The sequence below is a fragment of the Leucoraja erinacea genome, chromosome 1 (genome assembly GCF_028641065.1).
Source record: "Leucoraja erinacea ecotype New England chromosome 1, Leri_hhj_1, whole genome shotgun sequence".
NCBI classification, from domain to species: Eukaryota; Metazoa; Chordata; class Chondrichthyes; order Rajiformes; family Rajidae; genus Leucoraja; species Leucoraja erinaceus.
In genome coordinates this window covers 21,436,227-21,461,707 of record NC_073377.1, presented here as the reverse complement: position 1 = coordinate 21,461,707, position 25,481 = coordinate 21,436,227, and the positions used below count along the sequence as shown (strand labels likewise).

The 25,481-nt window shown below is 43.0% G+C and overlaps 1 protein-coding gene across 2 annotated transcripts in view; it reads right to left on the bottom strand.

Annotated features, from left to right (window-relative positions):
- Positions 1 to 25,481, bottom strand: part of rab27b (RAB27B, member RAS oncogene family) — a 65,786-nt gene that overhangs the window by 15,580 nt on the left and 24,725 nt on the right. For both annotated transcript variants that reach the window (XM_055661961.1, XM_055662011.1), the window contains exons 2-3: positions 14,989 to 15,160; positions 4,948 to 5,033 (exon numbers count right to left, since the gene is read on the bottom strand). In XM_055661961.1, coding sequence (XP_055517936.1) covers positions 4,948 to 5,033; positions 14,989 to 15,141 — 239 coding nt within the window. In that variant the 5' untranslated portion in view covers positions 15,142 to 15,160. The remainder of the gene's footprint in view (positions 1 to 4,947; positions 5,034 to 14,988; positions 15,161 to 25,481) is intronic.

The following is a 25,481-nucleotide window of genomic DNA, read 5'->3' as shown; positions in this document are numbered from 1 at the left end:
GGACCTCATTGAAACATACATAATTGTGAAAGGCTTGGATAGAGTGGATGTGGAGAGGATGTTTCCACCAGTGGGAGAGTCTAGAACTAGAGGTCATAGCCTCAGAATTAAAGGAAGTTATTTTCGGAAGGAGTTGAGGAAAAATGAATTTAGTCAGAGGGTGGTGAATCTGTGGAATTATTTGCCACAGAAGGCTGTGGAGGCCAAGTCAGTGGATATTTTTAAGGCAGAGAAAGATAGATTACAATACAATACAATACAATACAATACAATTTATTTGTCGTTTGGACCCCGTTGAGGTCCAAACGAAATGTTGTTTCTGCAGTCATACATACAAAACGAAAAAGACCCAAGACACAACACAATTTACACAAACATCCTTCACAGCGCATCTTCTCCTCGCTGTGAAGGAAGGCAAAAAAAAACATATCTCTCCCCTGCACTCCCCTCTCCCCCCCATGTCAGAGTCAAAGACAGAGTCAAAGCCCCCAGCGGGCGATGTTAAATGTCCCGCAGCCATTAAAGCCACGCCAGGTGATGCAAGGCCAAGCACCGGGTCTTGGTGTTGGAGCCCCGGCGGGCTCTTGGTGTTGGAGCCCTCGGCGGGCGCTCACAAAGTCCCGCGGCAATTCCAAGCCGCGCGGGGCAGGGATGTAAGGCCCCGCTCCAGGTAATCTTCAACCCCGCAACTCGGGCGGGAGAAGTCGCTGTTGCGGAAGCCCCGAAAAGCGGTCTCCAACCATGGACCCGCGGGCTCCCGGTATTTCCGTCCACAGACCTGCGGTAGGAGCTTCCGAAACTCCGGGGGTCGGGCCACAGCAGCGCTCCACCACAGCTCCACCCGCTCCCGACTCGGCCAGCTCCGTGAAGGTGAGTCGTCCGCAGCTCCGCGACTGAAGCCCCAGGTCGTTCCTGCTGGAGGCCGCTCCACGTAGCAGCCCAACGACAACGGAGACCCGACAAAGAAAAGGTTGGGTCTCCCGTGCAGGGGAAAGAATTTAGAGATTCTTGATAAGTACAGGTGCTAGAGGTTATGGGAAGAAGGCAGGAGAATGGGGTTAGGAGGGAGAGATAGATCAGCCATGATTGATTGGCGGAGAAGACTTGATGGATAACGGTGCAGGAGCAAATGGAAAGGCCATACTGAGTTGGTGTTTGAAGTAACAGGTGATTTATTCAAACTGGAGCGTACCAGGAGACCGGGTCAAAGCTGATCTGCTGAGCGAGACTTTGGTGTAGCTTTTACATTCTCAGCTGACAAAATTACACGTAAACAGTAAAACTAGGTATTGATTACAGAATGAAGGTTACAGAAAGACATAATTAGGTGGAGATTCTGCAAATGTTTCACCCAGTCTAAACCCTTTTCCTATGTCTGTGAACCCATTTTCCTCTCTCCAGAAGTCTAAGCCAACCAAGGGAGACTGGAGAGAAGTATATGTATATGTATATGAGAGTTATAGATAAGGTAGGCAGACCGTATATTTTTCCCAGGATGGAAATAGCAAATACTAGAGGACATGGCTATGAGAGAGACAATGTTTAAAGGATATGTGCAGAGAAGGTTTTTTTTTTACACTGTGTGGAGGGTGTCTTGAAAGAGTTGTGGGGTATTAGTAGAGGCAGATACTATAGTGATATTTAGGAGACTTTTAAATAGGCACGTGAATGTAAATGGAGGTAAATGGATTATGTGCAAGGTTGGTCTTGGCATCATGTTCAGCAAGACATTGTGGGGTGAAGGACCTGTTTTTGCATTGAACTGGTCTATGTTCTACATGCAACTTAAAAACCATCAACCTGAAATGTTTTAACACTGTTTCCCTCTCTACTGCTAGTTGTTAGCTGGCCTGGTGAATATTTCTATCACTATCTGTTTGCATTTCGGATTTCTGACGTAAGCAATTTTTTTAAATCCAAGATCTTTGAACTTGAAGTTATTCCTGTGTACACTGGGATGCTGGATATACTCTGTGCCAGCCAACAGCTTCTACTGTCTTGATTAAATTTTACTGATCATAATCATAATCATAATCACACTTTATTAGTCAAGTATGTTTTGCAACATACGAGGAATTTGATTTGCCATACAGTCATACCAATAAAAAGCAACAGAACACACAAAATACATTTTAACATAAACATCCACCACAGTGACTCCTCCACATTTTCCTCACTGTGAAGGAAGGCGATAAAAAGTTCAATCTCTTCCCTACTTTGTCCTCCCGCAGTCGGGGGCCTCGAGCCTTCCGTTGACGGGACGATCTTAGCTGCTGCAGCTGGCGGTCGAGTCCTCCGCGTCAGGGTGATCAAGCTCCCGCATCGGGGGTATCTCAGCTCCCCCGCGCTGGGCGACTGACCCCAGGTCGGAGCTGGTCAAACCTTCTGCTATGGAGCTTCCAATAACCAGTCTCTACCCAAGACTGCGAGCTCTTCGATGCTGAAATCGGCAGGCCGCGGTTGGAGCGTTGATCCCAGGCTCCGATGGTAAGTCCATGGCCCTGCGTTGGGGCTCAAAGTCAGTCTCGAGCAAGGCCGCCAGCTCCATGATGTTAGGCCGCAGAGTGACCGGAGATACGATCCAGAAAAATAATCACATCTCCGGGAAGGTAAGAGATTGAAAAAAGTTTCCTCTGGAAAACATGTGACCCCCTCCCCCATCTCCCACATAGAACAAAACCAGAGAACATTAACACATACTTTTAAAACACACTAAAAATAACAAAAAAGACGAAAAGACAGACAGACTGTTGGCGAGGCTGCCACTGCTGACGGCGCCATCCAGTGGTTACATGCCACCTTCCTCTCAATTAACAATGAACCATTCTACATTTTTCATCACCATCTGCTTTGATCTTCTATATCTCTAGACTCCCCGACAGTCTGAAGGAGGGTCTCGACCCGAAACATCACGCATTCCTTCTCCCCAGAGATGCTACCTGTCTCACTGAGTTACCCCAGCATTTATTGTCTATCTTCAGTGTAAAACAGCATCTGCAGTTCCTTCTGACACAAGAGCTTATAGTGTTAGACATCTCTTCTGCAAAGTTCATTTCCTCATTTGTGTAGGTCAGACTGTTCAGCCATGCAAGCAGAACTAGGCCAGGCTGCGTGTTCATGTATATAAAACTGGGTTATACTACAAACATTAGATCTGATTTGGGGTTATGCTGGGAATTTATATCGGTCATGTGCCCTTTAAGATAAAACCTTGCTCTTCTCTGCGATTCTCCCTTGGACCTCTGATATGCAGCCATTCAATCGTTGCCCAAAGTCCTCCGGCCAAGCACATCCACTACTGCCAAAAAAGTACACTAATGTCGTAACATCCTCAGACGTCTAAGAAAATTCAACATGAATCCAATGCTTCTCACCAATTTCTATAGATAGAGCATTGAACATAGATTCAGATTCAGAGCATTGAACATAGAACATAGAACAGCACAGCACAGGTACAAGCCTTTGGCCCACGATTTCTGTGCTGAACATGATGCCCAGACCAACTCTTATGCACCAAAGAAAGCATCCTATCAGCATGCATTGGAGTTTAGTTTCACAATTGCTCAGCCCAAGATTACAAGAAATTGCAGCAAGTTGTGGATGCTGCCTGGTCCATCACACAAACCTTCCTTCCCCTTCCCCATATCCCCATCATTACCTCGATCTCCATTTCATGCTGCCTCAAGAAAACAACCAACATGATCAAGTATCACTCATCTACACTTCATGCTGCCTCAAGAAAGCAGCTAACATACTCATGAACAACTCATACCCCAGTCATTCTCTATTCTCCCTCTCCCATCAGGCGGAAGATACTAAAGCTTGACATCACATTCCACCAGGTGTAAGGGCAACTTCTCCCTGCTGTTATCAGACTCTTGAACAGACCTCTCATATGCCAAGGATTATTTACGATAAAATCTGTACTTTCCCTGTACAGCTGTCACATGATATTCTGCACTGTTTTCTTTCTCTTTGCACTACCTGTTTTACTCATGAATGGTTTGATTGTGCTTCTGTACAGTATGATTTGTCTGGACTGGGCACAAAACAAAGCTCTTTACTGTATCTCGGTACACGTGACATTAAGACACTGATACAAATATCTCTACCCTATACTTTCTTAGATGCTACTGATTTTAAGATCTGGATTTGTAAGATTATACAAGTTCTGCCATTAAGGTGTTAAATTCACTTTGAGATCAGACAATTCTGGTGGAAACCGAAACCAAAGATCCCATCAGGAAGTCTTTGGCAGTTTAGCATCTCCATTATGGCTAAAGAAAATGGGTCTATTTGTTCTCAGACAAATATTTGACTTTGCCTTTTCATTCACAAGATATGGAAATCATCAGAAAGGCCAGCAATGTTTCTATCTCCGTGTTGCCCCTTGAGTTGTATGACTTTCAAGGCAGGCAGTTAAAAGGCAGCCAGATGTACAAGCCACACCAGTTAAGATTGGCTGACTTCTTCTGCTGAAGGCATTGAATAATTAGATAATCCATTGGCTTCATACTCACCGGGTTATAATTTTTAATTAATTTAATTATTTAAGTTTAGATCCCTCAGCTGCCACAGTCAAATTTGACCTCATTTCACTGGATCAACATTTCACGTCTCTAGATAACATGGAGACACAAGGAGCTGCAGATTCTGGCTTAGAAAAAAAGACACAAAGTGCTGGAATAACTCAGCAGGCCAGGCAGAATCTCTGGAGAACATGGATAAGCAACTGGGACCCAACCTCCATACGTCACCTATCCATGTTCTCCAGAGATGCTGTTTGACCCGATGCATTACTCCAGCTCTTTGTGACTTTCTCTGGATAACATAACCAGCCATCATATGTCAATAGGTCTGATGGCATCAGGAAGATCTACGGTGTGGGAAAATTAAATCATTGTAACAAATATAAGAGTAATGGTGAAAACAGTTCTGAACCATTACCTTTCCTGTCCAGCTGTGTCCCAGAGCTGTAGATGGATTCTAAAGGGGTTCCCTGTTTTTCCATTCGAGCTTCCAACATGGTGCACCTAGAATGTAAATAAAATCTTTTAGTGGGTTTGGTAGAATGTCATAGATTGTTTGCTGCAGGTGGCATTACCCACTGAAGTAAATAATTAAACACAAATATCTGCAGATATTGCATGAAAAATGCAGTGACAACCAGGGAACATTATCTGCATTTGGGTCCTCTCCATTTCACCAGGAATACAGGACGGACCCCTCCTGGAGGCGCACCAAAACTCTGGCCCATTGCCGGCTCCTGCCCATCTCTCTCATCCCCACTACCAACTACAGCATTATTACCACTCATTACTTGCCCACTCTCTCCCCACCCACCAGCCTGATCTCTTTGCTGTCATTCCCAAATGGCAAACCTACCCCCTATGCAGCTGAAGGTCCAGCCATGCGCTAATAACATGCAACCGCCAGGATGGTTCTAATAGTTCTAATTGGATGTAATCATTGCAGCGCTGACAGTTTGTGAAATCAAACATAGAAAGATAGAAATTAGGTGCAGGAGTAGGTCATTCAGCCCTTCGAGCTAGCACTGCCGTTCAATATGATCATGGTTGATCATCCAAAATCAGTACCAAGTTCCGGCTTTCTCCCCATATCCCTTGATTCCTTTAGCCCCAAGAGCTAAATCTAACTCTCTCTAGAAAACATCCAGTGAAATGGCCTCCACTGCCTTCTGTGGCAGAAAATTCCACAGATTCACAACTCTATGGATGAAAACATTTTCCTCATCTCAGTCCTAAATGGCCTACCCCTTATTTGTAAACTGTGACCCCTGGTCCTGAACTCCCCCAACATCAGCAACATTTTTCCTGCATCTAGCCTGTCCAATCCCTTAAGAATTTTATATGTTTCTTTAATATTACCTCTCATCCTTCTAAATTCCAGTGAATATAAGCCCAGTCGATCCACTCTTTCATGATATGTCAACAACCCGTCCACCCTGTGTCATGCAAACCTTCTAGGTTTTGGTTTATTGGTGTCACATGTACCGAGGTACAGTGAAAAGCTTTGCATGCTATCAAAACAGTTGAGATATACCATACATAAATACAGTCAGTTCAAACACAAGTACAGTAGCTAGAATAATGGGGAAGATTCAGAGTGCAGAATATAGTTCTCAGCGTTGTAGCCATCAGTTCCTTAGACAAAGTCCAATGTCCTCAATGGGGGTGTGGGGTGAATCAAACAGGATCCTGGCTCTTGCAAGGTCAATTCAGAAGCCTGATAATGGGGGTGAAGAAGCCGAGTCTGGTGGTCTGTGCTTTTTTAAAGAGAATTATCGTTTTCCCATAAACAAGCACTTCACACCAATTTATCACAGTAGTTTTGGAATTGAGAGATTTCAATCCAAAGACCTCTATTCTCTCGACCCTTCAATGATAAATAGTAATATTATATTTGATAAGGAGCACACTTTGCTTTTTTTGAAGGTCTGTGAGACCTACCACTTTGTCTCTCCACTAGTCAGTTTCAGTCTTGTTTAGTTTATTGTCACATGTACCGAGGTACAGCGTAAAGCTTTTGTTGCGTGCTAACCAGCCAGCAGAAAGTTAATAATGGAGATCCGTGAACTATCAAATAAAGAGCTGTTTGGAATTTGTCTGTGTAGTTCAAAGAGAACACAAGTTATGCAATACAGACACAAAATGTTGGAGTAACTCAGCAGGGCAGGCAGCATCTCTGGAGAGAAGGAATGGGTGACGTTTCGGGGTCGAGACCCTTCTGCAGCCTGAAGGTATTCCAGCATTTAGTGTCTATCTTCAATTTAAACCAGCATCTGCAGTTCTTTCCCACATATGTTATGCAAGGGCAGGACAAGCTGAATGTTCACTTGGCCTGGTGCAGCTTGTTAATAACACACCCACAGATGCCTCATGTGGCCGGTACTGACCTCACTTTGGACACAATGAGCTGCAGATGATGGTTTACAAAGAAAGGCACTAAGTGCCAACGCAAATCAGCATGTCAAGCAACACCTCTGTAGAACATGGATTGGCAATGTTTCAGGTTGGGACTCTTCTTCAGACTGATTGCAGTGGGGGGGAAGAAAGCTTGAAGAGAAGTGGCGGCAGAACAAGGAATGGTAAATAACAGATGAGTACAGGTGAGATCATGCTCAATAGTATTTGCAACTGTCTTTAAACAAAACACCCTTGCCACTCATGTTGCCTCCTGGGGTGATATCCCTTCCCTTGTTTGTGGGGTGGCCCCACCGGATACTCCCCTCAATATCCAGCAGTGGAACAACCCTAAACTGTGGTCCCCATAGAGTATTTTCTTTGGCAGCACCAAACTTCAATGCATCCCTCAGCGCATACTCCTGCAGCATGAAGCGGGCTGGTTGGCAACATTCCATGGCGGACAGCTCACTGTGCTGGAAAACCAACGGGTTTTGGGCAAACCAAAGAGAGACTTTCGCCGAGTTGATGGTCTTCCAGCTGTCCATATCCATGTGTGTCCTTGGGAATATCCTGAAATCAGTCGTCTTTTAACAAGCTGTTCAGGATGAACCATGACAAGCTTCCTTTCATCCTTCTCCAGATCCTCTTTGCAAATCCACATTCTGCATTGAGATAAGCAACTATCTCCTCTCCGTTGTAGCCATGCCGAGGGCTGCCTGCATTGTTAATAAGACTGCAACGGTGCAGGAAGGATATGACTGATAGGGACCCTCTCAAACGAGGTCTTGGTGTTTGGTGATGAGTTCAGATTTTTAGGCATTAATGCGAGAGAAACTGGGCAGTCTGCTCAGGGAACCATCCCACAGGATCCGTCGAGTCCTTGTTCTGTGATGACTGTGGGATATTCCGTGCTCACCACTGCCCGATGGACGTGTGGTCATGAACAGCACTTCCTGAAGCCTGTTTTACTTTGGTAATATTATGGTGAAAATTGTCACAAGACAACTCTTGGTCCACTAGGTTTAGGCTGAATCATCTACACTATGTCACTTTCTCTCGGGGGAGCTGTTTTTTAAACAAAGCAGGGAAACATCTCACTTCACATCATTACTTTAACATAACTACACTGAAATATCAGTGAGCAATGGAAGGAAGTTGGCCCATTACCCTTTCTTGTGGATAATTAGGCAAATCGTTTGTGAGTTATATAATGCATGCTCCAAACATGGATAAACAAAAGAACCTCAGCATCCGACAGAATAGTAGACACAGATGAGAAAAACCATCCGAGTGTATCTACCAGAGAGAATCCATTGCAGCATGTGACGAATTTTTGAACTACATAAGATTTTTGCCTCCATGATCCAATTAGGAAATTAAACACATCTGTTGTTACCAGTGTACCTGCTTTCATTTTCATTAAGTGTAAGGTCCTGATTTACCTTTTGAATACTAACATGTACCGCAGGAAACCGAGTCAGTCCACCTCTTTCCTGCTTCATTGATTTTCTGATTGTAAAAATCAATATTATGACATTTCTTTCATAAGGTTGGTATTGTGGTAAATAACGTTCGATTCCATAACAGTGGGGGAAATGGGTTGGTGTGTAGACTTTGTGTGACCATGTAAAAAACAGTATAATGAATTGCCAGCGTGTTTTACTGCTGTTGAAGCTGTTAATCAAATGTACCAATAGACTTTTCATTAGGTTTTTCCACAGTTGTTATGATCAACATCAGGAGCAGTCTCCCCACCCAAACCCGCAGTTCGCACTACATTCTCTGTACCTTGCGGGGGAAACACCACAGAAAATGTTAACACCCTGGCAGAATTTTTAATTGCAATAGCTTATGATATCAGGATATGGTTAAAACAAGTTTATGATAGTGCTCAGTGATTCAAACACTCTGAACCCTTTTAAAGTTATACTCTGTTTTATGTCATGTGCATTTGGTTCTGTATTTAATGACAGTTGCTTCCCAGCTGTTATCAGGCAACTGAACCATCCTACCAACAACCAGAGAGCAGTCTTGAGCTATCATCTACCTCATTGGAGACCCTCAGACTATCTTTGATCAGACTGTACTGGACTTTATCTTGCACTAAACATTATTCCCTTTATCATGTATCTGTACACTGTGCACGGCTCGATTCTAATCATATATTGTCTTACCGCTGACTGGTTAGCACGCAACAAAAGCGCTACTTTATCTTGGTACGTGATAATAAATTAAACTAATGGAGCATTGCGATGACTTTATAGAGGTATATAAAAGGTCCTTTACCAAGACTCCATGGTAGGCTGATTAGATCTTGTGGAATCTAGGGTGAACTGGCCAACTAGCTTCAAAATTAGCTTGGTGGAAGGATTCAAAGAGTTGTTTTCTGATTGAAGGCCGGTGACCAGTGGTGTACTGCTAGGTGCACTATTTTTGGTCATCTACATTAACAATTTGAATGACAACATAGTTAACAAATTTAATAAACTTGGGGATAACATTTAAATTTGTGATCTAGTGACACAGTAGGGTTAACATATGATGAACGTTTGACAACACTGGGCCTCTACTCGCTGGAGTTTAGAAGGTTGCAAGGGGACCGCATTGAAACTTACAGAATAATGAAAGCCATAGATAAAGTGAATGTGGAAAGGATGTTTCCACTGGTAGGAAGGTCCAGGACCAGAGGTCTTTCCTTAGGCCCCTTCGATCGTGGCTGACCATGGGTATTCCCTATATGGAGGATGTCTGTGCGTGACTTTATTTAACATGGGGAGACTGGTGCATAGACAGTCACCCTACTATGGTCCTTGACAGATCTGGGTGGGGATCCAGTGGCAGGGAGTCCAAGATGACTGGAAACCCTTTTCTGCTGCAGCCATCATCTGCCTTCCCAGTTGTCCTCCACCTGTTCCACCGTAGAGGTCTTGGTTGGATTGCTCTTTGTCAGAGACCTCCCCCTCGACCTTACTGCCATGGGTGGCCCTACCAGGAGCATAGCTCCAAATGGCATCGCTCTCAGGATCTCAGGTCCACACAATCCACAGAGAATCCACGGGCCAGAGGTCATAGCCTCAGAATTAAAGGGCACTCTTTTAGAAAGGAGGTGAGGAGGAACTTCTTTAGTCAGTGGGTTGTTAACCTGTGGAACCCATTGCCACAGAGGGTTCTAGAGGCCAGGTCAGTGGATATTTTTAAGGCAGAGGTGGACAAATTCTTGATTAGAACGGATGTTGAGGGTTATGGGGAGAAGGCAGGAAAATGGGATTAGGAGGCAGAGATCAGCCATGATTGAATGGCGGAATAGACTCGATGGGCCAAATGGCCTAATTTTACTCCTATAACTTCTGAACTTGTGAGAAAGACTATCAAAATTTACAAAAGGGTCTGGTCAACAAGAGATGTGGGTCAAGTAATGGCAAGTGAAATTTACTCAGAGAAGTGTGCAGTGATGCATTTTGGTAAGTCAAACCTGGGCTGAAATTACAGTAAGTTGAAGGAGCCTGTAGAGTGTTGTATAACAGAGAGGCCAGAGGCACAGGTACATAATTCCTTGAAAGTGGCAACACAGGTAAACAGGTTGGTGAAGAAGGTATTTGCCTACTTGCCTTCGTCAGAAAAGGTGTCAGTAAGATAAGGAACTAATATGTATCCAAGGCAAAGGCGTTAGTTATCGACTTCAGGAAACACGGTGGAGCATATGTCCCAATGGACCATAGTGGAAATGGTTGAGAGCCTCACGATCCTTAGAAGCAATACCTGCTGTAGACCAATCACATTGATGGCAGGAAAGTGCATTTATACCTCTGCTTCTTCAGAAAATCGAGGAAATTCGGCAAGTACTGAAGAAATAGCTAAAAAGGTTAATGAGGGCAAAGCCTTAGATGTGGTCTATATGGAGTTCAAGACGAAGGTTCCGCATGGTATGCTGCTCTGGAAGGTTAGATCGCATGGGATCTAGGGAGAGCTAGCGGACTAGATAAAGAATTGGCTTCATGGAAGGAAGCAGAGTTATTGAGGATGGTTATTTTTTCGGACTGAGGCATGTGGCTAGTGGTGTGTCTCAGGGATTAGTGCTGGGCCCTTACTTGTTTGTGGTTTATATCAATGACTTGGATGTGAATGTACAAAGCCCGATTAGTAAGCTTGCAGATGACACGAAAGTGGGTGGCATCGTAAATAGCGAAGATGGATATCAAAAACTGCAGCAAGATCAAGCGTAGCGGGTGGGCTGAGGAATGGTTAATGGAGTTTAATACAGATATGTGTGAAGTGTTGCATTGTGGGAATTGTAACCAGGGCACGACCTTCACACTGAATGGCAGGGGTCTGGGTAGTGCTGTAGGGCAGAGGGTAAATGCACAGAGCCTTTTACCCAAGGTGGGGGCATCAAGAATGAGATGACTTAAGTTTAAGGTGCGCGGGGAAAGTTTGACCCTGAGGGGCAAATCTGCCAGTAGAGGTAGTTGAGGCAGGTACTATCATAACATTCATAAGACATTTGGACAAGTACATGATAGGAACGATTTAGAAGAATATGTGCCAAACACAGGCAAATGGGGCTGGTGTAATTTGGCCATCTTGGTAAGCAGGGACATGTTGGGATGAAGGACCTGTTTCCATCATGTATGATTCCAATAACTCTTACAAACCTCTACAGATGAGTCATAGAAAGCATACTGGTTGGGTTTTAGGAGCAGTTCTGCCCAAGACCATAAAGATTGCAGAGAACTGGGTGGATGTAGACCACAAGACAGACCAGACCTCACCATTAACTCCATCTACATTTCACGCTGCCTCAGGAAAGCAGCCAACGTAATCAAAGACTATTCGCACGCTGGACATTTCATCTTCTCCCCACTCCCATCGGGCAGAAGATGCAGCAGCTTGAAAGTGTGCCCCACCATACTCAGGGACAGCTTCTTCTCCTGGGTTATCAGGCTCGGAACTGTCCTTCCCACCATATTGCAACATTGCACTTTCTCTCTGGAACTGTTGTGCTACAATGCGGAGAACTACATTCTACACTCTATCATACACTTTGCTCAACTGTATTTGAATTTGGCTTGATTATTTTTGTGCCCAGTATTATCTGATTTGATAGCATGCAAAACAAAACGCACATTATTTTGATACACGTGACAATAATAAACCTAAATCCTAAACTTTAAGTAAAGGATACTGGACATCCTGTTACAATTGTACAAGACGTTCATGAAATCACATTTGTGTATTGTGTGAAGTTCTTGTCACCCTGCTACATTAAGGATATCATTAAACTAGAAATGTTGCACAGGGGAATCCATTTTATTGAAACCTGGATAGGCAGGGACTCTTTTTAATGGAGGATAGGAAGCTGAGGGGTGACCTTATACGTACGACGCCGTATGCAGCGTCTTGACAGCGCGCGCCTAGCGTTGCGTGATGACGTCACCGGCCGGCGTGCTGTTGCGTGATGACGTAACCGCCCGATGCCGTGCGACGTCCAAATTGAGTCGGCCCGCCTCCTGCCCAGCTGATTGGTGAGTATGATGTTGGGACCAGCCCCGCACAACTCCAGACGGCTCCACGACTCAAGCCACCATGTTTGGTCGCGCTAGACGCATGCAATCGCATGCTGGTGGGACAGACCCTTAAGCATGGAGGTACAGCAGGAAATGAAGAAAGCAAATGGCATGCTGGCCTTCATAGCGAGAGGATTTGAGTATAGGAGCAAAGAGGTTTTTCTGCAGTTGTACAGGGCCCACACCTGGAGTATTGTGTGCAGTTTTGGTCTCCTAAGTTGAGGAAATACATTCTTGCTATTGAGAGAGTGCAGCATAATTTCACAAGGTTAATTCCTGGGATGGCGGGACTGTCATATGATGAAATAATGGATCGATTAGACATATTCACTGGAATTTAGAAGGATGAGAGGATATCTATTAGCAGCATATAAAATTATTAAGTGATTAGTTAGATGCAGGAAAGAAGTTCCCGATGTTGGGGGAGTCGTAGTTTAAGGGTAAGGGGTAGGCCATTTAGGTTGAGATGAGGAAAAACATTTTTCACCCAGAGAGTTGTGAATCTGTGGAATTCTCTGCCACAGGCAGTGGAGGCCAATTTACTGGATGTTTTCAAGCGAGAGTTAGATTTACTGTAACTCCTAGGACTAACAGAATCAAGGGGTATGTGGAGAGAGCAGGAACAAGGTACTGATTTTGGATGATTAGCAGTGATGATATTGAATGGCGGTGCTGGCTTGAAGGGCTGAATGGCCTACTGCACCTATTTTCTATGTGTCTATGACTTTGGAGTGTGGGAGGAAACTGGAGTTCTTGAAGAAAACCCACGCAGGTCATGGGGAGAACGCACAAATTCCATGCAGACAGCACCTGTCGTCAGGATCGAACCCAGGTCTCTGGTGCTATGCAGCAAGTCTACTGCTGCATCACCATGCTGCCAATGATTACATGATGATTGCATAGTTCCTCAGCAATAAAGCAGCCCATGCCTGCATACAATGACATCAGAGCCAACGCTCAGCCCTAAGCTGCTAAAGGATGAGATATGTTCATATCACAAAAATGCCTGGCAATGACTGTCTGTTATCCAACATAGTCTTTAACTACCAACTCTTGCAATTTAATAACATTAACATCCTGAGGCTCACACTGAGCAGAGACTCAACAAAACCAGCCACAAAATTAATGTGGGTACTAGAGAAGTTCACAAGCTGGAAATCCTACATCAAGTAACATGGGCGTGAGAAATTGCAGCGACTTGTGGACGCAGCCCAGACCATCACACAAACCAACCTCCCTTCCATTGACCCCATTTATACCTCAAGCTGCCTGCAGCACAATCAAGGATGAGTCACACCCTGGCCACTCACTCTTCTCCCTTCTCCCATCGGACAAAAAGTATAAAAGGGTTAAAACGCGCACCTACAGATTCAGAGACAATTTCTTCCAGGCTGTTATCAAGCAACTGAATCATCCAACCACAACTAGAGAGCAGTCCTGAACTACTATCTACCTCATTAGTGACCCTTGGACTATCTTTGTTCAGACTTTACTGGCTTCACCTTGCACTAAATGTAATTCCATTACCATGTATCTACTGTAAATGGTTCGATTGTAATCATCTACTGTCAATCCGTTGACTGGATAACACACAACAAAAGCTTTTCTTGTACCTTGGTACACATGACAATAAACTACACTGAACTAAATAAACATACACCATCCACAAGGTGGAAGTCAGAATATAATGGAATCACGATTGAAAGGCATGATTAATCCTGCTTCCTCCATATCTACCAGGCAGTGAACCCTAGACCATCTATTACCTCGCTGATGGGGTCAAGGAAAGAGCGTTCACGTCGTGGCCCTGTTTCTACCAATCTTTCCACCACTACGCACAAGACGCCATTGTCTGCAGATGCCGAGAAGTGTGTTCAGCTCTGGTTGAACAATTTCTAATCTTGTGATGTGGACTTGATAAGAAGACCTCGCTGATAATTAATAATTAATCGAAGTTGTCTATTCAGACAATAACTTTATGTAACATTAAGATATAACTTTACAGTATATTCAGCCGCATTTTCCTTCCTCAGTCCAGACTTTGTCATAGTCACAGAATCATAGAGTGATACCACGTGGAAACAGGCTCTTCGGCCCAATCTGCCCATACTGGCCAAAATGTCCCAGCTATACTAGTCCCACCTTCCTGCATTTGGCCCATATCCCTCCAAACTTGTCCTATCCATGTACCTGTCTAACTGTTTCTGAAATGTTGGGATGTTCCCTGCCACAACTACCTCCTCTGGAAGCTTGTTCCATACACCCACCACCCTTTGTGTGAAAAACGTACCCCTCAGATTCCTATTAAAGCTTTTCCCCTTCACCTTAAACCTATGTCCTCCATTCCTCGATTCACCTACTTTGGGAAAGATACTCTGTGCATCTACCCAATCTATTCCTCTCATGATTTTATACACCTCTATAAGATCACCCCTCGTGCAAATGCACCCCATTAATAATAGAGCTGGAGTGATAAGATAAAAAAAGCAAGCACTCACCAGTCTCTTTTCCCGGAAGTCAATTCCCACTGTGGTGACAAACTTGGGGTTGAATTTCTTCTCTGTGTATTGATAGAGAAAGGTGGTCTTGCCAACGCCACTGTCCCCGAGAGCCAGAAGCTTGATCAGGTAATCATAGTCCCCATCAGTCATAATGCTAGTCACGCTAACCCTGTAAAAACCAAGTCAGAAAGTACAGGACTTGAGAAACAGACTATTTCAATGCAAGACATTTTTTTCATTTTTCAGCTTCTATCCAAATATTCATCAATAATTAATTACAAACTTCAATTTGTCACAAAGATATGAGGTTACCAAATATTTTTTACCTTAGCAGTTAATTTTTTACGATGATACGATACGATACAATACGATAGAACTATTTATCCCAGGGGGGAAATTAGTCTGCCAATCTGTCATGAAAGACAACGAGATACAAAAAACATGATATTAAGGTGACGAGTGGAAAGCCCACTCTAAAATTTTACAGCTCTTTGTTAAGATCAATACTACCTTTTAATTATTTTCTTGACAGTATTACATCCAATATTACATTTGCTCTCATGTTATTCATTACAAATTCTATGTTCCCATTAGTAACAGCAGTTTCATGAGTAAAGCTGTGCATTCTTATTCTACTCTTTCATCAGTCAACAGTGCTGCCTTATGTTCACTTAGCTTCCAGGCATCCCTGCAAAATGTAGCAACAAGGAACTGCAGATAGACACAAAAAGCTGGAGTAACTCAGTGGGTCAGGCAGCATCTTGGCAGAAAAGGAATAGGTGATGTTTCAGTTCGAGACCCTTTCAGAACCGAGGATAACCGACCGGTAATGTTAAATGTCCATCGAACTTCATAGCCGTGTATCTATGGCTTCTTAAAAGTTGTCTCCACTCCTTCTCCCCCCTCTCCCCCCCCTCTTTTAAAGGACTTACCGTACACTGTGCTTTAGCCGTCTTAATTACAGCACCAACCTTTCTGTTCATCGCGGTGTGTGTCTGTATCACCTTGGCTTTGCTTGTATGAATTTTTTAGACAGTGTTCCCCCCGCTCGCCCTGTCCCCCGCCTGCATAACAGGCTGGTGAAGGAAGCGATGTGTTTGTGTGTGTGTGTTCCATTCTGACAGTCGCCGTTCCAGTTGCCAGTTTTTCAGGCGACTGCCGGCAACTTGACAGTCGCTGGAAGTCCGCTGTAAAATCGTTTAAGTGGGACAGGCCCATTATTCAGACCGTCTAGAGCCAAAACGTCACCCATTCATTTTCTCCGGAGATGCTGCCTGACTTGCTGAGTTACTCTAGCTTTTTGTGTCTATCGTCAGTTTAAAACCAGCATCAGCAGTTTCTTCCTACACAAGGAACTGCAGATGCTGGTTTATACCAAAGATAGACACAAGTGCTAGAGTAACTCAACTGGTCAGGCAGCATCTCTGAAGAAAAACGATGGGTTCTTTTCCTTCAGAGATACGGCCTGACCCACTGAGTTACTCCAGCATCTTGTGTCTATCTTTGTGCCTATCCTTGCTAAATGCAAGGTCTTCCAAAATACCCAAATATGTTGATACCACTTTGTCATAAAAGGTACACTCATTCAACTAAATAGAACATTGAACACTAGGACTGATTGTGATCAGCTCAATGTTCTTCAGTTTCCTTCTGCAGTCTGGCCACTTGACCTGTGGAACACATTTCACTGCTTGATACAGAAATTTAGCTCTGGTCAGTAACTTTGAACATGCTGTACACTGATGTTTCAATCCATTTCTTTGACAGAACAGAACGTAGAAAGTAGGGAAGCAGAGCTGTGAGTGTAATTGACACTTCAGGACATATTTCCATACTAGAGATGGATTTCTAGTCCGTGAGACCTGAGCACTCCAAGGACTGAGGCCTGAACAGAACTCATATTACTTTGCACTCGGCTGAAAGGAGCAAACAGTGTGGCAAAAAAAATGGGTACTGTGACCAAACAAGTTCTGTTCTCCCCAAATATATGGGTTTAAAACCAATGTATTATTCTTTACTCCCTGTTTACTCTTTAATCAATGCACATATTAGGAGAAGCAAAAAGGAATGGCCTTCAAAAATCTTTAGAACAGAGAAGATTTACGAGGATGTTGCCAGGACTTGAGGCCTGAGGTATAGGGTGAGGTTGAGCAGGCTAGGACTTTATTCAATGGAACACAGGCAGATGAGGGGAGTTCTTATAGAAGTATATAAGATCATGAGAGGAATAGATAGGGTGAATGCACAGAGTCTTTTATCTGGAGAAGTGGAACCAAGAATCAGGGAACGTAGATTTAAACAAGAGGCAAATGATTTATTAGGAATCTGAGGGGCAACTTTTCCAGGTGCTAGGTATAAGGAACGAGCTGCCAGAGCAAGTAGTTGAGGCAAGTACTATAACAACATTTAGAAGACATATGGGCAGGTACATGGATAGGAAAGGTTTAGAGGGATGTGGGCCAAAAGCAGGCGAGACTAGCGTAGACATTATCTTGGTTGACATTAGCCTGTTGGGCCGAAGGGCCTGTTTACATGATGTATGACTACCTGAGTCAATTAATGGAAGAGAATTAATGTCCACTTGCCCAACAGCAAAGACTCTTCAAGAACTTGATGGTGCCAGATGCCAAGACTAGGGGATTAAAAAGCGGCAATGGGAATCCATTTTATGAGGAAACCACAGACACATTGCTGATAACCTCCACTTTTCAGCTCAAAGACCTTTCATCAGAATATTTTTTTTTCTGATTCACAGCATGTGAATCTTGATATTTATTTACAGAAAAAATGCGATGGTAGGCAGAAAATTACTCTGCTAAAATTTGGCCCTGTGAAGTTAAGAATGTCATACACTGAAAGTAAAAAGAGTAAAAGGAAATGAATGTATTTCTTTTCCTTGATTCAATTACAGACTATCTCCACCTTGTCACATGTCCTTTAAGTCAGCAAAGCTGACGAATTTCAAAGATGCATTTAAATTCTAATATTATGAGAATAAGAGTGAGAAAGACAGAGAGGAGACAGTGACAGAGGTTGTCACAGTTGTCAGTGTACAGATGTCAGAGGTTTTGAGGGGGGAAGAAGTTTGCAACCTTCACATGGTCTACCATGTTTCGACGAATGCAATCAACCCGTCATGCACAATAAGATTAAATTGAACAAGTTGTCTTACAACTTTAGGCTGTGCACGCCTATATGTGCAATTTGTTTTTATGTTGCCCCTGACTGTTGCACAAAAAATTTCCCGAACAGTCTGTGACCCATAGCGCTGTGGCCATAGCGCTATGCTTAAAGCCCATAGCACTGTGGCCATAGCGCTATGCTTAAAGCCCATAGCACTGTGGCTGGTAGCGCAATATTTAGAACCCTCAGCGCTGCAGCCGACAACTCTTTGTTTCCATGCACTAAACCAGCAGCGCTGTGTGTATTACCTACGCGCCAACTCTGTAGCGCTGTGTATTGCTTTACACGACAGTCTGCGGCTGGTAGCGCTTTGTTCCCAAAGGCGAGGAGGGCCTCGCTCGGGTGCTGTCCCCTGCCATTGGTTATAGTTTGAATTAGGGAGCAGCGCTATTGGCCAGGGCTTACCGGAGGTTATTTCAACACCTGATTTCTCACCTGTATAAAGGCAGGTGCCAGAGAGAGAGAGAGGTAGAGAGAGAGCTGTGGTGTGCCGCGCTGCGCTGCTGTAAACTGGACCTCACGCACCGAGACAAGTTTTGTTTTTGGCCTTTTTTTTTTGTCAGTCTTTTTCTGACAGATCGTTGAACCTGTTCCCTTGTAACAGTTTAAACTGAAGATAGACACAAAATGCTGGAGTAACTCAGCCAGACAGGCAGCATCTCTATGGAGAAGGAATGGGTGACGTTTCAGGTCGAGACCCTTTTTCAGGCCATCAGTTTGTAGGTTAATGGGTTTTGGTAAAAACTGTAAATTGTCCGTAGTGTGTAGGATAGTACTGGTGTACACGGATCACTGGTTGGCATGGACTTGATGGGCCAAAGGGTCTGTTTCTGCACTATATCCCTAAACTAATCTCTTAACTAAACCATGACACATACAGGAGCAATACATGTGTGACGATGTGTTCTACTGTATGTAGAAGCAGAATAGTTGTATGGTGATGTCAGGATAAATATTTATTCAATGGCAGTAAGTTTCAGCAGTATTTATAGCACGGCAACAGGCCTTTCATTCTAACAGCTCCATTCTGACATTCTTGCTCAAGTCATATTTCACCCACTTTTATGTAATTTAATCCTTCCACTTGCTAATTTTGGCTAATTCTTCCCCAATTTTGCTTTCTCAGCCTCTTCTAAAATGTATCTTTTTTCTAGTTGAAAAGCTTTCTTTTAATTTTGCATTGGTTTGGTTAAGGGTAGACTTCAACACTGAAGAAGGGTCTCGACCCGAAACATCACACATCCCTTCTCTCCAGAGATGCTGCCTGTCCCGCTGAGTTACTCCAGCTTTTTGTGTCTATCTTCTATTACTGAGGCCTAGATTTGATCACATCTTTGAAAGGAAACATCTCACTGCAACCACCCTATCAAGTTCTTTCAGAACCTCTATTAACTTATCATGTAATGTTCTCTCTCTTCGAGGTAAAAAACCCAGTTCATTCATTTTTTTCTGATTTGTCATTCTAATAAATGCTTTTGTTTTCACTTTTTTCAATGCATCATATAATATGGAGACTGGGAGCTCTCATAGTAATAACATTAATAATGATCCTACTAAAGGCTCATTCATTAGTAGGTAACATTTACATCAATTAAGCCCGAACGAGATAGACATGGCCACACCATGTTGTCTTCATCAAAGAACCTCTCTTCATGAATATTCCCATGGATATCACCAAGCAAAAATTAGACATATCAATGTGCAGCTACAAAAGTGAAGCAGTGACTGATGGACCTACTTTTTGAACACAATATCCATCCACCATCTTACTGATCAATCAGGCCTGTCCTAAACACTCCCTAACCTGGCTGGATCAAATATTATTTACTTTATTATCATATCATCATATCATTATTATCATAATGCTCCTGCAAACCATCTGGAAAATTGTATTAATGTAAGGGACAATAATAATTTGAGATTGAACAGAGGTAATGGAGTGCATGCAATCAGTGAAGGAGCTAAAACAATCTCAGTCTGTGTCTAATGCCACATTAGGAATTTAGTAGGATGAGAGGTAATCTTATAGAAACAAATAACATTCTTAAGGGATTAGACAGGCTAGATGCAGGAAAAATGGTCCCCATATTGGGGGAGTCCAGAACCAGAGGTCACAGTTTAAAAATAAGGGGTAAGCCATTTAGGACTGGGATGAGAAAAAGCTTTTTCAGCCAGAGAGTTGTGAATCTGTGAAATTCTCCGCCACAGAAGGCAGTGGAGGCCAATTCACTGGATGTTGTCAAGGGAGAGTTCAAGAGTCGAGTGTGTTATTGTCATATGTCCCGGATGGGACAATGAAATTCTTACTTGCTGCAGCTCAACAGATTATGTGAATATGCAAACATAGTACATAATGGGGTAAGAAGGAAAAAAAGTTAAATAAATATATAGCTCTTAGGGCTAACAGAATCAAGGGATATAGGGAGAAAGCAGGAACGGCGTACTGATTTTGGATGATCAGCCATGATCATATTGAATGGCGGTGCTGGCTCAAAGGGCTGAATGGCCTACTCCTGCACCTAATTTCTATGTTTCCATGACTTTGGAGTGTGGGAGGAAACCGGAGTTCTTAACAAAAACCAACACAGGTCATGGGGAGAATGCACTAATTCCATGCAGGCAGCACCCGTAGTCAGGATTGAACCCGGATCTGGAAGACAGCAACTCTTCGCTGCACCACCATGCTGACAATGATCGCATAGTTGCTCAGCAATTAAGCAAGCAAAGGCCTACTCCTGCATCTACTTTCTATGAGCTTACATCAATTACAAAATAGCCTGAGACACGATGTACTCATTGCATTAGATAAAGCAGTAGTTATTTACCATGTGCTTTCTCAAGCATATCATTTAGATAAATTGGTATCACTTTGAGATTATTTGGGCAAAGTTTAAATATGTAGCAAAAACAAACAATTAGACTTGTCTTAATGGACAAACAAGAACTTTTTATTAAAATATGGGCTCCATTCATTAACTATTTGAAGGGATAGATTGGCCCAGCACGAAAACCCAACTGAAACTTGAACTCAGGATTAGATGAAAAGTTATACTTTATAATCTACGAACCTATCTCCAATGACGTATTATAAGTAATTCAATCCACCTTTTCTCTTTTTTGATATTTGTAATTATTTTTTCTCTCTTTATCTCTCTTTCTATCTATATAAAAAAAAACTAGAAGCAGAATTCATCGACAATTGAAAATTTTAATAATGTATGATTGATGTATATGAAAAGGTTTTTTTACTAGAATATGTAACTATACCTTATAATATGTTTGCTTCTAATGATAATATTAAACACAAAAAAACAAACAAACACTGAACAATCTCCAACCCTGGAGACTCACAATATGGAGGCACACAAATATTAACTTATTATTACAAACACATTCAAAAACAACTATCATCCAAAATGTAGTAATGCTCAGTATATAAATGAATGAATGAACGATTAGGTTTATTGGCCAAGTATTCCCATACAAGGAGTTTGTCTTGGTGCTCCGCCCACAAGTGACAACATGACATACAGTGACAGTTAGGAATGTCACATAAAACATTAATAATAAAATAAGAAAGAAAATAAGAAATCATTCGTTAAACATATATATATCTGATCTGCCATAATATACGAAGGTTTATAAACCTAATGCTGTCAATCCAAATACTTTGGTTCCCAGTCACACTTTTGGGTTGTGTGATCATTCTACTCTGCAGATAGTTTGCTGTTTTCACTTTTTGGCACACATATTTTTGTTTCACTGTTCAAGCACTTGATTTTTAGGCAAGCTTTGGGTTGCCTCTTGCATGATATTCTGCACTCCTCTCTGAACCAAGGTGGATGCCTTGGCTTGAACACACTGCTAAAAACGGGACCGGGCACCCCACCCCCACCCTACCAGTTCCACTGTTCGCATCCCCGTATCCCTTCGTTTTCACCTCTTTCCCAGCCAACAATTGGCCATTACAGGCTCCGCCCTTCCTTGGTTATCTGTTGCTGGCCCTGTTTTGTTCTGGCCTTTTCCCACCTCCAGATCCCCCTCCCCTCTATTTTCAGTCTGAAGAAAGGTTCGGACCCAAAACGTCACTTATTCCTTTTCTCCAAAGTTGCTGACTGACCCGATGAGTTACTCCAGCACTTTGTGTCCACCTTGGCTAGAACCAGCACTATGTTGGGCCATGAGATGTGGTGGAATGTTGAAGGCTGCAGCCTTCCGTGAGTGTTCATCATCCAACAGTCAGATACGCTCTGAGTCTCTCCCATTTATTAATGTGTTTGCACCACACTTTGATGGAGGGTTTTCTCAGTCCCAACGTGGGACAAATTATTTCCCCAGGATTTAGCAGTAAAAAGTTCTAGCTGTGGCCAGTTCCAAATGCAATGTTAGATTGTCAAGGAGAAAGTCAGGTAATTATTTCCTTTGTGTTGGTTCTTACCACTTGCTACAGGCGGAGTCCGTCAGTGATGTCCTTCAGGCCTTGACCAATTTGGTGAGGGGAAGTACAACTGACTGTTTTGGAACTAATTCCAAAAGGACTCCTGGGAACATATCCTGATTGCTAATCAAGGTATCAAAGGTATAACAAAAATAGTTTAAACCAAGCCAATTAATTATTATTTTTGTATGTCCTGGGGAGGAATGCTTTGCTCCACTGTAGTTGTAAAAAGTAAAAAAAAATCTCAGACCTTCATTTCCTGTTCACCCTCTCACAATTTCCAAAACATTAGAGAGCTTGTCTCTGGTCAAGCATCAGTTTACAAAGGAGTCCCCGCGTTGTATTGAAGGTTAAGTTTTTCACTCCTTTAATGTCATGACCACATTTTTTTGGTAACTTTTTAACCTGAAACATGCCACAGAACACCAGAAGTGTCACATAACACTGCTGATTAACCAGACTGAAAAAGAATATTTGCAGCTTTGCATCATGCAAATTCTCACCCCACAACAAAACTAGTTCCACAGGATCTAAGAAACAACATTGCTAACCAGATCAAAGAAACTTACTGCAGGCGAATCAAAGATTTGAGTGGCACTGGGTTTCAACTCGCTGGAGTTTAGAAGGATGAGGGGACACCTCATTGAAACTTACCGAAAGTAAAAGGCATGGAGAGGCGTGGAGAGGATGCTTCCACCAGTGGGAGAGTCTAGGACTAGAGGTCCTAGCCTCTGAATTAAAGGATGTTCCTTTAGGAAGGAGATGAGGAGGAATTTCTTTAGTCAGAGGGTGGTGAATCTGTGGAATTCATTGCCACAGAAGGTTCAATGGATATTTTTAAGGCAGCGATAGATATATTCTTGATTAGTACAGGTGTCTGGGGTTATGGGGAGAAGGCAGGAGAAGGGGGTTAGGAGGGAGGGATAGATCAGCCATGATTGAATGACGGAGTAGACTTGATGGTCGAATGGCCTAATTCTGCTCCTATCAGTTAATGATTTTAAGATCTATGTAATGAAACCAGGAGCTTGACTGGATTGCACCCATGTTGGTCACTGTCAATGGTGTACAGAGAAACTCTGAAATGTGACATACCCAACCAAATCTCACTTGACCTAGTTTATTGTAAATTATCCCTAGTGTGTTGCCATAGAGCTAATGTATGGGGTATGGGCTTCTGCGCTGTATCTCTAAACTAAACTAATCTGTGCTTGTCTTTAGAGTTTCATGCATACAACAAATTGAGACATCAGCCCCATTAAATTACACTTGCATTTATGAGTTTCTCCAGCAGTTTTTTTCTTTTCTTTTTGCTACCAAGGGCCTTCCTTACTTGAAATTAAATGTTCACACTGTTGGGTTGTGTGCCAAGCTTAGTGTGAGATGTTATTGCATTTTGCCTCATTCTGGCAGTGGAGGAGGTCAAGTATAAACTGGTTGGTATCAAAATTGGAAGGGGAATTGAAGTCATTTGCAGCCGGGAGCTTCAGCAGTTGCCTAGTCTACATTTGGTCTCACCAATGTAGAAGCCATATCGAGAGTACCAAATGCAGGAGAGGAGGTAGGTGGAGGTAGGGGTGGGGAGAGCTCAGCAAACCAGGAAGCGATGGAGAGAGTGGGCTCTGCAGAAAGCCGAAGGGGTTGCAGAGAGGAAGATGTGGCTGGTGGTGGTCGTGTTAAAGATCAAGGGGGGCACTTTGCAGAACAGAACTTTGGGAGGAGAGCCTTAGGTGAGGAAGATGAGGCTGAAGGTGCCCCTATATGGCACCTGTTCAATTCAAAATGGCATTCAGAATACTCGGGGAGCCTGGTGCAAGTGCAACAATGAAGTGCTCTGCCATTCACCAAGGTATTGCCTGAGATGGATCATCGCAGTTAAGGGGAGAGATCAAATAGGTTGGGCTTGTTTTGCTTTGATCCCTGAGGGCTGTAAGAGATCGAGAAATCATGATGCATTTCCATTAGAGGCCATATTTGGAGTATTGCGATTGTCTCCCTTATCTATGCTTCTCATATTTTTACTATTAAAACTCAAAGTACTTGTGCTATAAGCACTCAACCAATAAATCCATACCCAATGCCAAAGTAGACAATAGACAATAGGTGAAGGAGTAGGCCATTCGGCCCTTCGAGCCAGCACCCCCATTCAATATGATCATGGCTGATCATCTACAATCAGTACCCCTCATCCACAGTACTCTCAGTACTACAGGTATCTATACACACTTATGGTATAAGACAATAACTAATTCCATATTCAGTAATAAGCTAGCTACACGTTAACAAGAACATGAAAACTAAGTATATAGATGCCAGTATATCATTGGGATTTTTCAAGTGGGCACCTCCCTTCACTGGTGTTTCGTTGAGTTAGGAACACGACACCTTGGGAAAGCTCAACAGTTAGTTTTCTATCTGGTCTTCAAATGCAGCCAAGCCAAAGGCTTATAGAGCTACATCATGACTTCCCGAGATAGACACAAAGTGCTGGAGTAATTTAGTGGGTCAAGCAGCATCTCTGGAGAAAAAGGATGTTTCACATTTCGGGTCTGGACCCTTCTTAAGACTGAAAGACTGATCAATTACTCAATACCCCAACCAATGAAGGCAAGCATACCATATGCCCTCTTTATCTACTTGTGTGGACACTTTCAGGAAGCTAAGAACCTCACGACTCACACTACAGTACCTGCAGACAGAGTATGTTTGAGGTTGTGCTTAGTACTTTTTAAAGTTAACTCCTACCATTATCCCTTAGAGCAAGAGTCCTAAAGCACCGAAAAGGACCACATTTTTGTCCTTCTACATACCAATTCCATTTTTTGCATTAGAGCCATATATTCACACAACACACGTCATACAACACAGA